Source organism: Rhinopithecus bieti, unplaced genomic scaffold (genome assembly GCF_001698545.2).
Source record: "Rhinopithecus bieti isolate Rb0 unplaced genomic scaffold, ASM169854v2 scaffold_7985, whole genome shotgun sequence".
NCBI classification, from domain to species: Eukaryota; Metazoa; Chordata; class Mammalia; order Primates; family Cercopithecidae; genus Rhinopithecus; species Rhinopithecus bieti.
Window position 1 is genome coordinate 353,692 of NW_016805762.1, and position 15,672 is coordinate 369,363.

The 15,672-nt window shown below is 36.8% G+C and overlaps 1 protein-coding gene across 8 annotated transcripts in view; it reads left to right on the forward strand.

Annotated features, from left to right (window-relative positions):
* MGAT4D (MGAT4 family member D) overlaps positions 1-15,672 on the forward strand; it is a 55,600-nt gene that overhangs the window by 22,123 nt on the left and 17,805 nt on the right. For 7 of the 8 annotated variants that reach the window (XM_017873648.1, XM_017873649.1, XM_017873650.1 and 4 more), the window contains 4 exons: positions 705-838; positions 3,796-3,842; positions 10,568-10,681; positions 13,508-13,583. In XM_017873648.1, coding sequence (XP_017729137.1) covers positions 705-838; positions 3,796-3,842; positions 10,568-10,681; positions 13,508-13,583 — 371 coding nt within the window. The remainder of the gene's footprint in view (positions 1-704; positions 839-3,795; positions 3,843-10,567; positions 10,682-13,507; positions 13,584-15,672) is intronic. The other variant, XM_017873652.1, reaches the window with a different exon arrangement.

Consider the following 15,672-nt stretch of genomic DNA (forward strand, 5'->3'; position numbering starts at 1 on the left):
TACCGCTTTCTAGAAAGAGGATTTTCTGAGCTTCTCACTTAGCCATTCTGGAAGTCCTTATCCCTATCTTAAAGGTGGGGACATGAGGCTGGAGGGGTTGTATATCTTGCCTAAGCCCCTACGGCCAGGTACTGGTATAGTTAGGATTGGTAACCTCAATCTTAGCTTCACCCGTACATCCAAGATGTGTACATCTTGGAGCTCTAGTGCTCCAGCTATTCTTGGGCAACAAAAGTTACTTAGAGGTGTGGATTCATTCCATCAAATCATTTAGAAATTCCTTCATACATTTTTTTCACGGATGAAAATATTTCATAGTAATTTTTTCCTGTTTTGGGTCCCAGTGCCTTGTTAGGAAAAGAAGAGAGAATCTGCTAATATGTGACATTTTATACCCAGTTAGATGAAGCTATAGTAAGTGGAAAGTGGTTAGTTTTATTTTCGCTACACCAAAATCTTTTAATATGAGAACGTCTTGGAGTCTATTTAGTGCTTTTACTAACAATCTACTGCAAATTTCCTCAAAAAGAAAATGAAATATGGCATAAAAATTAACACAGTTTGGATTATTTTGTAATACAGTTTCAAACACTCATTTTATTACCATAAGACTAACCCAAACATACGAATAAGCATAGAATGAATGCTAAACTGTGTTTTTCTCTGTGGTATGGAATGATGATTTCATACTCCTATGTCCACAGTTTCTTTTGCGCTGGGCATTTCCACTGTTAATAGAGGAAATTATAGTTACCTGAAACAGACACTGACCTCTGTTGTCTCCAGGATGACGCTCTCCGAAGAGAAGGATTCTGTAGTGATTGTCTCAGTCGCAGATGTATGTATACAAAATAAGGAGCTCTCCTTACTCTCACCCCATGGTCTCCAAATTCCCTTCCTCAATGGTAATAATCATTGTACCATGTTGAAAACTGTTTTCTTAATTTTAAAAAGCAACTCATAGGTGCCTTTTTTGGATCCCAGACAATATACTTAATACTTCTTCAATACTGCTGAGAAGGAATTAAACATGTAAATCTAAAAGGAAAACATAATGGCTTCATGTGGGAAATATAAGATTGCTAAATTTGAATTGCATTTAATATAGAATCCCTGCCTACTATGTGACTCAGAAGTTATATTTACAAACAAAATTAAAATTATTAAAATTGATGCTAGTAATAAAATGTGCCCAGTCCAATAAGAGGTGCATATATGAATCAAGAGATAATTTGTATTAAGTAACAACAGCTATGATTAGAGACTTTCTAATGCTTGAGAGATTGTAGATGATTTTTATAGACATTTATAACCTGTGTTACATCCCTGTGAAGTAAGTATTACTGTCCTGATTTTAGGGGTAATGGACCTGGAGCTTAAAGAAGGTAAGTAACTTGCCCAGTAATTAATAGAGTAGATTCAAGCCTAGGTCTCTTTAATGGCTCCAGAGATTTCCACTTTGTTCCTAACACCATTTAAAACTATAAAGTACTGTGTGAATATTAGCACCATAAGACTTTTTGGAGAGAAATTTGACAACCTGTGTTAAATTTAAATGTATATATACTTTATCTCAGAAATTCAAATTCTGGGAACTTATCCTAAGGAAATAATCAGGCAAGTGTATCAAAACAGGAAAATGGTTGGGATTCATGTCTGTAATCCCAGCACTTTGGGGTGCTGAGGCAGGAAGATCACTTGAGCTCAGGAGTCTGAAATCAGCCTGGGCAACATAGTGAGATCCACATCTCTACTGAAAAAAATATTAATAACTAGATGTGGTGGTGTGCAACTGTAGTCCCAGCTACTTGGGAGGTTGCAGCAGGAGAATCATTTGAGCCCAGGAGATAGAGCCTGTAGTCAGCCGTGATTGCACCACTGCACTCCAGCCTGGGCTACAGAGCGAGACATTGTCTCAAAAAACAAACAAAAACCCAGTAAAAATATGGCAGTATAGTATGGAAGTTGAGAGCAGACTCTGGATTTAGATGACCAAGGTTAAAATGCCAGCTTCTCTACTACCCAACCAGTGAACTCGAGCAACTTACTTCTCTATGCCTCACTTTCCTTTATCCCTAAAATTGTGATAATCATATTGCTTATGTCATAGGGTTGTTGGGGGATGAAATTAGCTAATATATTGAAAGTACTTAGAATGATGTGTGGCACAGAATAAGTGCTCAATATATAATTATTTCAAGGATTTTCAGTGCACCATTGTGTTATGAAAGCATAATATTAGAAACAACCAAAATATCTACCCATAAGAGGCTGATAAAATACCTTGTTATATATCTCTACAATGTAATACTCTGTAGGCATTGAAAGAAGAATGAATATCTATACTCACTGATATAAAGTGATGTTCATGTCCTATTGTTAAGTGAAGAAAAGCTGTAAAGCATCATGTTTAACGTAATGCTATCTATATAAAATAGGAATGAAGGAAGGAAGGAAAAGATGGAGGGTGGGGAAAAATATACAGAAACAAACATACGAAGAAAACAGAAAATGAGCAAACTTTGGAATAATGTAAATGTATCATTAATATAAATAATGGTTATCTCTAAATGCTGGGATTAAGAGGAATCTTTGTTGTCTTCTCTTTATTCTTTTTGCTATTGCTTGAATTTTCTATAATAAAGATGTCTTTGAATGCAGAAAACTCTAAACAAAACAAGCAATAGAAGAACTATTAGAAAAATAGAAATGAAAGATTCAAGTCATTGCATCCAGGTTTAATTTATTAATATTAAAAGAAAGCATGCACATAATCTCCAAAATGTTTCATCCTATTTCCTTATTTTATATATTAGAATCTTTATTTCTTTGCTGTTAGCACAACACATGTCTGTCTAAAATGTTTAGATTTGTAATAAAACATTGGAGGAAGATTTTTAAATGGAATATAAACTGCTTACAAAATATGACTTTGATGCTGTGTTTAAAATATAATATGTTTCAGTGTGTGACAAATAGCCAGTGATTCAATTTATGGTTAAGAGCCTCCAGTACTATAATAGATTTATCTACATCGTGTCTGATATTTTTAAACAAGAAACTTGAGTACATACATCCAGAGTTGCCTTTCAGAGTACTCGGATTCAACAATAGAACTGTCATTGTTGAAAATATTTTCAAAATTTTGTATTGGAAATGCTTATGGGCCCTGAGGCTACATCTTGTAAATGCCATGTTACTTTTTACAAAATTATCCCAAGAGGGTAAACCATCAAAAGCTTTTTGCAGGAGTCTGTCATCTAATCTAGCACACTGTTCAATGAAGAGCAGGCCCACAAAGTTTATTGTCATGAAGGTAAATGGGAATCAAGCTGAGTAATACTGTCTGGAGAAATATGATGTAATTTTGAAGTAAGCTTATTGTCATTTAATACTGAGGAAATGAAGAGTAGTTTTCAAAAAGAGTAGTTCTTTGAAATAAGCGATTCATAGACGACCATTTTTAGACCAAAACATCTTTAGATATATAATATTTTATGTAATCTTATATATCTAAAGGGTATATAATTTTAAGGGTAAGTTTTTAAGGGTAAATTTTGGATTGTAATATTTCACATTGTGGCAAAGGGAAAAGAATGAAATATTTCCTGTGTTCAAGTCAAATTTTTTGAGAAGATGGATATTTTAAATCTTTTCATAGAAAGTAAAACACTAAAATTATTAGTATGTAATAACATTTCACACACAAATTAGATTTATATGTAGCAAAAAAAGTTATATTAATAGAACTATGAGACATGCTTAGTATCAGTAAAATATTGTTTCTCATTTTAGAGTAACGAAGATTATTTACATTCTGTTGTTAAAATGATTACAAGAAAGTAAGTACTGTCTGATATATTTTAAATTAGCCACTTTCATTTTTCTGTCTTTTTTTCTGTCCAATTGTATAATTATTTTCTTAGTGATCATATTCCTTTTAATGAGTATAGCTGTGCAGAAAGAACCTGTAGTCCTTTCTAAGCTGTAATGAAGTATGGCTTAATGGTTTTTCCCAATTTTGTTGGATATCTACCAATTAGAATTTATATTTTTCATGTTATACTGTTTATCCTGTATGATAACCATTGGTATGAGAGAAGCCTATTGAGTTATTTTTAAAACACTCCTGTATCCTTTACTGTATGAAGTTACTTCACCACTTCTGCTTATAATCTTCAGCTGTAAGCAGCCGAAACACATATGGATTAACCAATATGAAACTCTTTATCAAGCAAGATGCTGTGGAATGGACCCTGCCTCCCAAATCCTATGTTCAAATGGGTGATACAACCTGAAAAAGAAGTGAAAAGAAAGGAGAGAGAGAGAGGGAAGGAAGGAAGGAAGGAAACAAGGAAGGAAGGAAGGAAGGAAAGAAGGAAGGAAGGAAGGAAGAGGAAGAAGGAAGGAAGGAGGAGGAAGGAAAGGAAGGAAGGAAGGGGAGAGAAAGGAAAGGAAAAGGAGGACCAGGCATGGTGATTCACACCTGTAAGGCCAGCACTTTGAGAGGCCGAGGTGGGTGGATTGCTTGAGCCCAGGAGTTTGAGATCAGCCTGGGACACATGGCCAAACCCCGTCTCTACTAAAACAAATAGCCCCCAAAATTAGCCGAGCCCTGTGGTGTGCACCTGTAGTCCCAGCTACTAGAGAGGCTGAGGTGGAAGGATTGCCAGTGCCTGGGAGATGGAGGCTTCGGTGGGCCAAGATCATGCCACTACACTCCTGCCTGAGTGACAGAGTGAGACCCTGTCTCAAAAAAAAAATTATAAAATAAAGAAAAGAAGGAAGAGGCTAGCATTGTCCCAGTGGTAATGGGGAATAAATATGACAACATGTAGAGGAAGAAGTATTTAACTCTACCTGCAAATATCAAGAAGGACTTTTCTGAGAAGGTAATAACTGAGCAGAGCCTGAAGGAATAAGTAGACATTCTTCAGGCAGACAAGGGAAAAAGGTCATGCCCGATAAATAGAATTGCTGGGGAAGACAGAGAGACCAAAGAAGGAGCATGCTAGACTTTTGAACATGAAAGTCTACTTTGGAAGTGGGTATTTGGAGTTAAGGCGGAAGGACTGGTGGGAGATAAGGCAGGGGCTGATGACGTCACGAAGGGCCTATGCACCATGGTAAGGAATATGCATTCTGTGCTATAGACCAGGGCTGCAAATGTGGCCTTCAGGCTGAATCTGGCTGACAGGCACGGGTTTCGTTTAGCCAGTAAAGTGTTTTGCTTGTTTTATTTTTCCTTCCAAATAGCTCTAGTGGCCGAGGCAGTTGGTTGTTCTAGTCAAAACGATTCCAGCTAATAAGTGTAGAATGAATGGAATTGGAGAATCACCGTTCTGAAGCGCGGCATTAAGTCAGAGGGTGGGGGGAACTTTACGAGGAAGTTATGCCTCTCAGTGTCCGCACAGGAAAGCTCCTGGTCGTTCAACTAGAGGAAACAGGGAATTTTACACAAACAATTGGTCAAAACAAGTTTCAGAGGACTGAGAGCTCAGAAGGGAGGAGAAAGAGCACAGCACAGAGCAGCGTGAAGGAGAGGGCGTTAAACCCCGGGATCGGAGCCTCTGGAGGTCGGCCTCCTTAGCAGCTGGAACCTCCGCCGCTGCGGGAGCTGAAAGAGGAGGAGCGTCCTCGGCTTCTACTGCCTTCCAGTCTCTTGTCACTTACTGCTTCCCGCAGGCAGAGGCCAACCGGTACCCCACTAGCAAGGGCGCCCCGCAGGTCAGGACGCACTGCAGAGCAGAGGGGTGCGATGTGCAGTGTGACCTGAGAATAGCCAGGGTTCAGGGACCTCACCCTCACCTCCAGCAGCTCCGGGTCGCTGAAAGTCTGGCGACGAAAATGATGCCAAGAAAGAACTATTGAAAGTTATTCTCCCGACTTAAGCAAAACAACAAAACAAAACAAAAAACCCTGAATGCAATCAAGCCTTAGGAGCTGAATTCCAGTTTATGGGATATACAGCATTAAAGGAAGCCATCTGGGGCAAAACAATCAAGATGTGGGACCTTCTGTAGAAAACTGATCCAGATTTTTTAAAAAGTGGAATGGGGATGGGGAAGAAAGAAAATGAAGGTTACCGGTCTAGATAATAAATTTTAAAAAGAAATAGGGATAATCAATTACAATGAGCGACCTTGTTTGGGTACTTGTTTGAGCGCCTACTCCCCCAAAATAGGCACTGTTTAGACAACTGGGGACATTCGAAAATTGACTGAGTATTATGTGATGTTAAATAATCATTTATAGTTTTGCAAAGTGTGAATAATGGCATGGTGGTTATCTAAATAAATGTCCTTTTTAATATTCACACTGAAGAATGTAAGGGCGAAATGATATTCAGCACTTGTTTTAAAATAAGCAAAAAAGGGGCAGCTGCATAGATGAAACAAACGTGGCAGAAAATTAATGCTTATTGAAGGAAACTGATATGGGGTTCATTATATTTCTATTTTTGTGGATGTTTGGTAGTTTTTATAATACATATTTAAAGAATTGAATGTAGACTATTCTCAGTAAGTTCAACTGATAGGAAGAAACGTCAAAGCACACTGTCTTGAGGGAGACAAATACTGTTTGTAAGGTTTTGAGGTGGAAGCACCTGGAGTTTTTACTTGTGCTGTAGTAGAGAGAGGAGGGGCTGATGAAGTAAGGCAGGAGGGAACTGGAGACTCAGGCGGAGGGAGCTTTAGACAGGACTGAGACCAAAGAGGAGATGAGAGCAGGTGAAAGAGTAGAAAAATTAATTTATTGGGGAAAAGACAGTGTAATCACCTTAAAATTCATTTTTTAAAGATTTCTCTTTTCTCTGTGAAGGAGGTAAGTCCCTGTGTTGAGAAGGAGGGATTTGTTGACAGTGAAGGAACTTACGGTAGTGAAGGCTTGAAATAGGTGATTTATGTGAAGGGAGAGGGATTAAATAAAGACTAAATAAAACACCATACACATCTAGTATTTCCCCTGAAAGGCTCCCCAGGAAAAAAGTTACCTTGTACTTGAACCCTTAAAAATCTTCTCCTAGTCAAGGATGCCTTCTCGGTTATTTCGCTTTATTCTGAATAATAAACTACTATTTAGAGAGGACACATTACCCTGAAGTGGCCTCAATCTGTGCTAGTTTGGTATTCTTATAGGAGACTCCTGACATAATCAATTAAAAAGAAGGCAAAGGTGTAAAACGATTCCTGGGTATATGACTACATCATTGTAAGCCTTTTGAAGATCACTCAAAAAAATTAGAGGATGGGGTTACTTGTAAAGATCTCCAATGAAAACATTACCTAATGTATGAGAATACTTCTGATTTGCTACAAAATTTTCAGAGACAATGTCACTGGTTTTAGAAATTGCTGTATTGTAGTTAGAATTGAAAATCAAGGATACTGGAAAACTATGTCAGGTGATTCAAAAAGTGATTCTAGTGGTGATAATTATATTGATAATACCAATGCAGAATAAACAGTTGGAATAAAATTATTTTTGTGAAAGTAGAATAAAGCAATAATTTAAAATTAACACGTTAGTGAATATTCAATTTAAAACATTATCTAAGATAATATAGACATATAACTTTTAAATTTACGTGTCTCAACTTTTGCCTATTTAATTTAGCTAAAAACCCTTTTCCTAGATCTTCTCATTAGGGTAATGAGAGATTGTTCTATGTTTGGATTAGTCCTAAATTGAAAATATAATTTTTAAAGGACCCATCTATGTTTGTATATAACCTTATATGAAACTGTATATAACTATGTACTTTACATAAACCTATAGAGTTGTAAGATTTCTTCCCTTGTATGACTATGAGATAAAATCATTCATTTTCAATGGCAACAACCTAGTGTTATATTATTTTCTCCAGTCATTGGAAACTAGCAATTCCCGTATAATTAAGTCAAGGGATTTTGATGCTGTATATAAATAACCTAACAAGCTATAAAAGTTTTAGTGTCCTAGAAAGGTGTCAACACACAAAATTTCGAGTATCTTGCTTAAAACAGATTGAATAAAACCAAGACTGGAATCTTTCTCTCCATCATGACTGGGAAATTATATCATCAAAGTAGAAATTGTTGTATCTCTTGGTGCTTTTTGGACTTTGGATGGAATTTTCTAGAGATCAAAATTTGTGTATCTCTGTAATCTAAACTTTTTGATGATTGTGTATGCTGCAACTGGATGTTATTTCCCTTTACCTCTACTAAATTGCTGCACGAGATCTTGTAGTTTAAAGTTACACAAATTCATTTGAAAATTTAGATATCATGTTACTAACTTTTACCACAAAACAAACAACCAAACTCTCCATTCTTTTTTCCATACCAGTATTTTCTATTCCCCAAGGAACATATTAGAATTCATTTTTTAAAAATATTTTCATTTGATATATCATAAAATCAGAGGGCAACAGGTAAGACTTTCATCCCTTTCAGTCCTCCACTTACACTCTCACCAAAATAAATGACCAGAAACTTTTCCACTAATGTATAGATCCTGGAAAGAATTCCAGCATGTATTTTGAACAGTTCTTTCCCCCCAGAGTTTTTAAGTTGCTATTCCAGTTTTACAGATGAGGAAATTAAAGATCAGAAAAAATAAATCACTGGCTCGAAGTTAAGAAGTAAAAGAAGCAAAATTGGTACAGAGACTTTTCTAGGTCTAATACCCATATATTATCTCTAGCACAGTATGCTACTCCAACCCCATTTTCATGATACATACCCATTATAAAACATGAGCTTTATTCCATTTGTGTTTGTGTGTCTTTATACATGCTCAGGCGATCCTTGATTTGCAAGATAGCGTGAGGCCATAAAAATGATTGTGCAAGTTTAAACCATGCAAGCCAATATTAACAATGGGGAAAAAATCACAATTGTTTCATGACATTTAAACGTAGGTTAAAACATTACTCTCTGTCAACTATAAATACATAGAAAACTTAAAAATATTGTTAAGCTAATTTATTACACTGTAATTTAAAACATTAAAATTATTTAGTATTAAAGTATTTGATTTCTTTTAAAATTTTATCAGGAGTCGTTTAAATGGTCCTTGCCTTTTCTTATCATAGAACTTAAAACACTGAGCAAATGTCTTTTCTATGCTTCAGCAAATTGTTATACTCCTTTCTAAGTTTGGATCAGTTACAGCATTTTATCATTTGCGTTTTCAGTGTCATGAAATATCTCTGAGAGTTCCTTTAATGTGAAGTTTTTCAGCAGCATCATTTCCTATGTGACATAATTTCACCACAACCATTTTTCTTATTTGTCATTTAAGTTCACCTTCACTAAGTTCCCTTTGTTGCATCTCTAGAGTCTCTCAGACAGAGGAGGTGTCAACGTTCCCGTGATCAGCTCTTTTATAGCGCATCCAAATTCACTTCCAGCATTCACTTTCTGCATTTTTATCTGTCAGCCACTTCCCTCTTTGGATTACCTACTTTTGTTAAATATCATGTAGGCCTATCACTGGGAGGCAAAGCAAGACAACCACATGTTTTGCTGTCAACAAGTGAACTAAATAAATAGCAGACGTACAGAGACCAGTCACCAAAAGACTTTGAAAGAAGTGATCCAATTAGTCACTAATGATGATGTGCATCTGCTATTTATATAGTGATTTGCGCACTAAAGAGCTAGCAGTGAAGTTTGTACTTTACACAATTATTCACAATATATCATGACTACAGTGTTGTTGTGGGAGACTGGTGTTAGTTAACTAAAACACAGTAACTGAAATTTATACATTCAGAATTGTGCAAAGCAAGGACTGTCTATTTTGCACATAATGGAGATTATGCATATAAAACTGTAACCTTTTAAATTTTTTATGTAGTACAAAATAAACATTTCCTTGAACTTTTAACATGTTAATGAATAATGTAATGCCTAAATTTCAATCTCATTTAAAATCACATTATCTCTAAAGGAAGACCATTTAAAATTTTCTACTTGGTTTCCCATCCTTTACCTTGATGGTACAAGATTTGTATTGGAATTTTTGTGAATCATATTTTATGTAGTTTAGTGATGTCCTTGTTGGTCTCTCAACATTAACGTTTAAAAACAAAGATGCTAAAGAGTATACATAGTCCTCCAATGAGTTGTGGACGAGAGTCTGACTGAATCCTTGCTTGCTGTGATAATCTAGTCTCAGAAGCCACATTGCTATTCAGTGGGACTCTTATTCAATTCAAAATTATGCATTTAAAAATGATCTAATGTTCTTGCTGTCTCACAGTGACTGTGTTATCACAACCCATGAGCTTCATTGTTTCAAATGTCACAGTACATATCTGACTGTAAACTTTAAAAAGTCAAAGTACCTGTAATTTTTATAAGAAGAAACTGATTTTACGTTGTGTATTTTAATATGTCTGTTATTAATTTATAGAAAACATCCTTTGGCTAGTTTTATGATACTGGTATCATGTATCAACATGTGAAATAATTCAAATCAAATACTATGTGAACATGCATGAGAAAATTATTTTTAAGTATGTTATTCTGGAAAATTAAACATTCAATTGTAAGTCTGCATTTACTTCTATTTATAGATTCAAAAGGCAAGTGAGGTCTGGATCCTTAGAGGTCATTTCAATACCTGCTTTTTTATACTCAAGCATGTTAAATGCCAAGCACTTAGCTGAGGCCTCACAAAAATTAGCCAGGTATGTCATATTAGAAAATAGTAGCCTTAAATAACTAATTTCATCTGATAAAATCTTGGAATCAGCTCATACTACAAACTATTTAAGACACAGTGGTGTTCCGGAGCTGGCTCCTACTGGCTTGCAAGACCCAATTACATGCATCACTTCCCAACTCTGTGTTCAATAACATTGAGTAAATGGGCAAAAGCTACAAAGCAAGATGTCCATCCCTCCACCCCCAAGTCAGTTGTTAAATATTTACCAGCACACCACTGACGGTCTATGTTCACGTTTATAGACAATAATTAGTAAGGCATAATGAGAAGGAGGGGGAGCCTGTGATTATAAATCATTACAGCTGGATTCTAGTCCCAGCTGTTCTGTTTGCTGGTCATTATAGGCAGGTAGTTTCACCTTTTTTTCCCTTAGCTTTCCTAACTTTCTAGTGTGTATAATGACACCTACATTGCATAATTGAAAGAGTCATTATGAGAATAAAATATATTTATGAAAGAATCTTAAAAAATTGAAAGCTCTATACACATACAAAGGATTATAATTTGGGGTATTAGTGTGGTAGGTATTATGGGAAATGTAATAATTTGGTCCCTCAAAACTTAATAAAGAAAAAGACATGCCAGAAATTAGAAAAAGGCCTTATCCCAGGAAACTGATTAGTCTTCTTTTGTTTTAAAATTATAAATAGTGTGTCAGAATCTAGTAATCTTTTAAGTGTTTTGTTTTGCTTTTAATTAGTGGTTCACATTATGCCCAGTTTTTAAAGTCACAAAGCTGGGAGTCATCCTGGATCCTTGTTTTTCCTTCAGCCTTTTATATCTGTCATTGTTTCTTTTTTAAAATCTCTCTACACATTATCCCTCTCATCCTCGTTCCACTGGCTTAGATTTAGTTCAGGCCTTCACCATTACAGAGTCTAGCCTAACCTAGGCTCTCTTACAATCCATTCTTCACACTGCACCCAGAAGAATATTTTCTCACATGAGATCAAGTCCAAAGTTTCCCACATATCATAAAATGTCATTCATGATCTGGTCTCTGCCAACCTTGCAATCATCAACTTTTTTCTGTCAGCTCTCTGTGCCCTAAAATTAAGTGGCATGCTCTTCTACCCTTTCCACACCTTTGAAAACTTACTGTAAGATAGCCAACATTGTTGATATCTTCATATAGCACTTATCTACTTGTTGTAATTGTATTATTAGTAGTAGTATTATTTTCATAGGAGGTTATGAGACTCAGATGGGCAAGAATGACTTTGGGTACTGCTCTTTGTATATTCAGGACCTGGCCTGGTATCTAGCTTTGTATGAGAATAAAGTTTCTTTGGGTGAATTTATATCCAGGCAGCCCTATGAGCAGGGATGAGCTCTTGCCCCATGCTACAAGCCTCCCCACTAAGAAAGCAAGCAGGGCTCTCATGCCTCACCCCTTCCTGCCTGCCCACACCTTCGGCAGCAGCTTCTGTGCTCATACCTGCACTTCCCATTCACCCTGCCTCCAGATTATGCTCAAGAAAATTTGTGCTCAGTCAAAATTATTACAAAGTTCAGCTAGGAATTTCCTTCACCCTGTGGCCCATCCCCAATTCCACTGGCTGCCTTCCCTTCCCCAAGGAAATCTGTGAGGTAAGGCCAGGAATGACGTCCCTTGTCTGGAGCTGGGGACCAGGAGTGCCTACAGGGCTCTTCCCACTGCTTCTTCTACTTTTATATTTCTTTTGGCTCCCTAAATCCATTTCAGCTCTACTAGAGTAAGGTTAAATCCGTCTCCTGTGATCTGGATTTTCAGGTTCCCCAGTGGGGATGTGTGTATGGAGGCCAACGTTTCCCCTGTTACACTTTGGGAACTCGCAGTTTTTCTGCCATCTCACGGAGTTTGCAGTGTCAAGTCAGTTCTTTCAAAGGGTTTGTGAATTCTTTAGGTTTTCCTGGTATGTTCCTGCAGTGTTTCTTGGAGCAAATGTTCACAATGTGCGTCTCCAGGCACTGTTCTGCCTGGCCAAGCAGGAGATGCACATTAGTCCTGTCTCCTATCTGCCATTTTTTCCTATAATTCTCTAATTCTTTTCAGTTATCATTCAAAATATTTGACTCCCTAAAGTTCAAACTGCCCCAAATCTGGCCACAATCAATCAGCTGGAGAGTAGTAATTCATATAATTACTCCATTCCCTAGGATTGGGAGAGTTGGGACAATGTGTGGCCAAACATAAAGTCAGCTTGTGAAGGGAGTTACATTGGGTTTCTTCAAGAGGCCATGAAGAGTTCCAGAGGCTTGTGGAGACTACTTTCAAAATAAAAACAAAAAAAGCAACCTTTCCCTTCCAAGTAAACCAAGGGATAAGACTTAGGGGAAATGGTTTAAAGACCCATAAAAAGAAATATTAATACTCTGTAGCAGATAGTTAACCCTGAGAATTGGGGAGAAAACTCTTGGATGATAGAATCAATAAAGAAAGCTATTAGGAGAGACATTGAAAAAAAGAATAAAGTTTCTTTATACTTTCATTTAAACAAGACCTAAAATCAGAAAGAATATTAACACTATTATCTAGATCAAAACTTACCTAGATAAAAATGTAAAACAAATGGGTTGTGCTTATCCTCATTTAGCAATGATAGACACTATTCATTGAATAAAGATGGAAAACTTTTAGTATAAGTATATTCAATTTTACTTAATTGAAATTAATTAAGTAAAATTAATTACTTACTGTAGCTAGTACTCTGTTAGTAAATTGCCAAAGAGTTTTTAATTACTATTCTTATAAATAGAAATTAAATAATAATGACAAATATTAACAAATCTTATTGATTACCTTTAGTTGGCAAACCAAGCAAGTATTGGATTTTTGCATTTTGATGCTGTATGCCCAACCCAAGGCCAAGTATTATTTACAGGTAAGAAATTGGGGTGTGTATGTGTGTATACACACACATATATATATACACACCAATTATATCTATAGATAGATATAATTTAAATTGAAAGTGTTACTTTCTCCCTCCTTCCTGTAATTTCTTCTTCTTCATTGTGTTCCTCCATCATACTTTATGCTCAGAAAATAGAAAATACTCACTGTATTAAAAAGGCAAAGGAAGTTTAAAATCAATTATATATGAATATTCTTACTAGGTTCACGGTTACAGAGAAAATTATAGTTACCTGAAGCAAACCGAAAAGAAAATCTCAAAAAAAAAGAAATTGTAGCGCCTATATTTATTTCTTGGCTTAAAATTTTACTAGATTAAGCAAATGCATTTTGAGCATTTGTCAGACATTGTATGCACTTATCATTGCTACCCTGAATTTACTCATACTTTATGAGTAACACAGTTCTCAGTGCCTTACTGTATTTGTAAAAGTGAATCAATTATATGTAGTTTGTACCCTCTAAATCCCTGTACATTGTTAAACAGTAATGTTGTGTTTCTAAATAGTAAGTATGGACCTCACTACGTAGACAATGTGCATTTATTGGAAGAATTTGCAGAAGAGAGTTCTAGACTAGAGAGAAAGTTAGAGAAAGGCCTAAAGCAAGGTCTTCTCTTTTATTGGAATTTTTTAAAAAAAGGTCCCTTTTGATTCCTAGTTAGTGGCAATGTCATGAAAACACAAGATCCGGCCAATGTACTCTTCCCAATTTGAAACACCACAGTTCTATTCTGTGTCCTCATAGTGTGCCTGAGGACTGCCACACTTTTCTTTATTACTTATGAGGCTCTCTTAGTCTACATATTATGCATAACATATATTAAATAAAAAAGAAAGCTCATTTCCATTGCCCTCTGTTTCTTATGGAGGATATTTTTAGGCTTACACCATGACTCTAACCAGCTAGTTGTGGAGTTGTGGGTGAGAGAGCCAGTTGCTTTTGGTCTTCTCTTTGCTGGGAACGACTGTCAGTCACAATATCTGGAGCTAGAACGTGGCACCTTTCATCAGGAGCATAAAGCTCCTTCGTCTTAGCTATGGGCTCAATGTTTGCATCTCTCCCAAAGCCTCCCAACGTTTCATTTTTGTTTTGTTTTGTTCTTGAGACAATGTCTTGCTCTGTTGCCCAGGTCGGAGTGTAGTGGCACAATCATGGCTCACTGAAGCCTCAAGTAGCTGGGACTACAGGTGCACATCACCACACCCGACTAATTTTTTGTAGTTTTTACATAGGCAGGGTTTGGACATGTTGCCCAGGCTGGTCTCGAACTCCTGGGCTCAAGCAATCTGCCTGCCTCACCCTCCCAAAGTGCTGGGACTATAGGCATGAGCCACGGCTCCTGGCCTCCCTCCCAAAATTAACATGTTAAAATTCTTACCCCCAAGGTATTTGGAAGTGGAGCCTGTGGAGGCAATTAGATTATGCAGGTAGAGCCTCATAAATGGGAATAGTGCCCTTGTAAAAGAGACCTCAGAGAGCTAGCTGGCCCCTTTTACTGTGTGGGGACACAGTGGAAGCGGTCATGTATGAGGAATGAGCCCTCAGCAGACATAAGCCTGCTAGCACCTTGTTCTTGGTCTTCCCAGGCTCCAGGACTGTTTGTTGTTTATAAACTACCATTCCTACGGTATCTTGTTATAACAGCTCAAATGGACTAAGACAGTCTTAAACTAGAAACTGATGTATTTGTGAGGATGAAAGTGGATTTAGATAAAGAGACTCTTTCAAAGAGGGATTTAGATGGAATGTTTAGTATTTAGGAAAGAAACAGATAATTTCTTGTCTGATTAATCTCAGAATCAAACATGGAACAGAGTACGGCGTCTCATACCTGTAATCTCGGCACTTTAGGAGGCCAAGGCAGGAGGCTCACTTGAGCCCAGGAGTTGGGAGGCCAAGGCAGGAGGATTACTTGAGCCCAGGAATTCGAAACCAGCCTGGGCAACATAGTAAAACCCTATCTCTACAAATAATATAAAAATTAGCCAGGTGGCACGTGCCTGCAGTCATGCCAGTGCACTCCAGCCTGGGTAATGGAGTGAGACCCTGTCAAA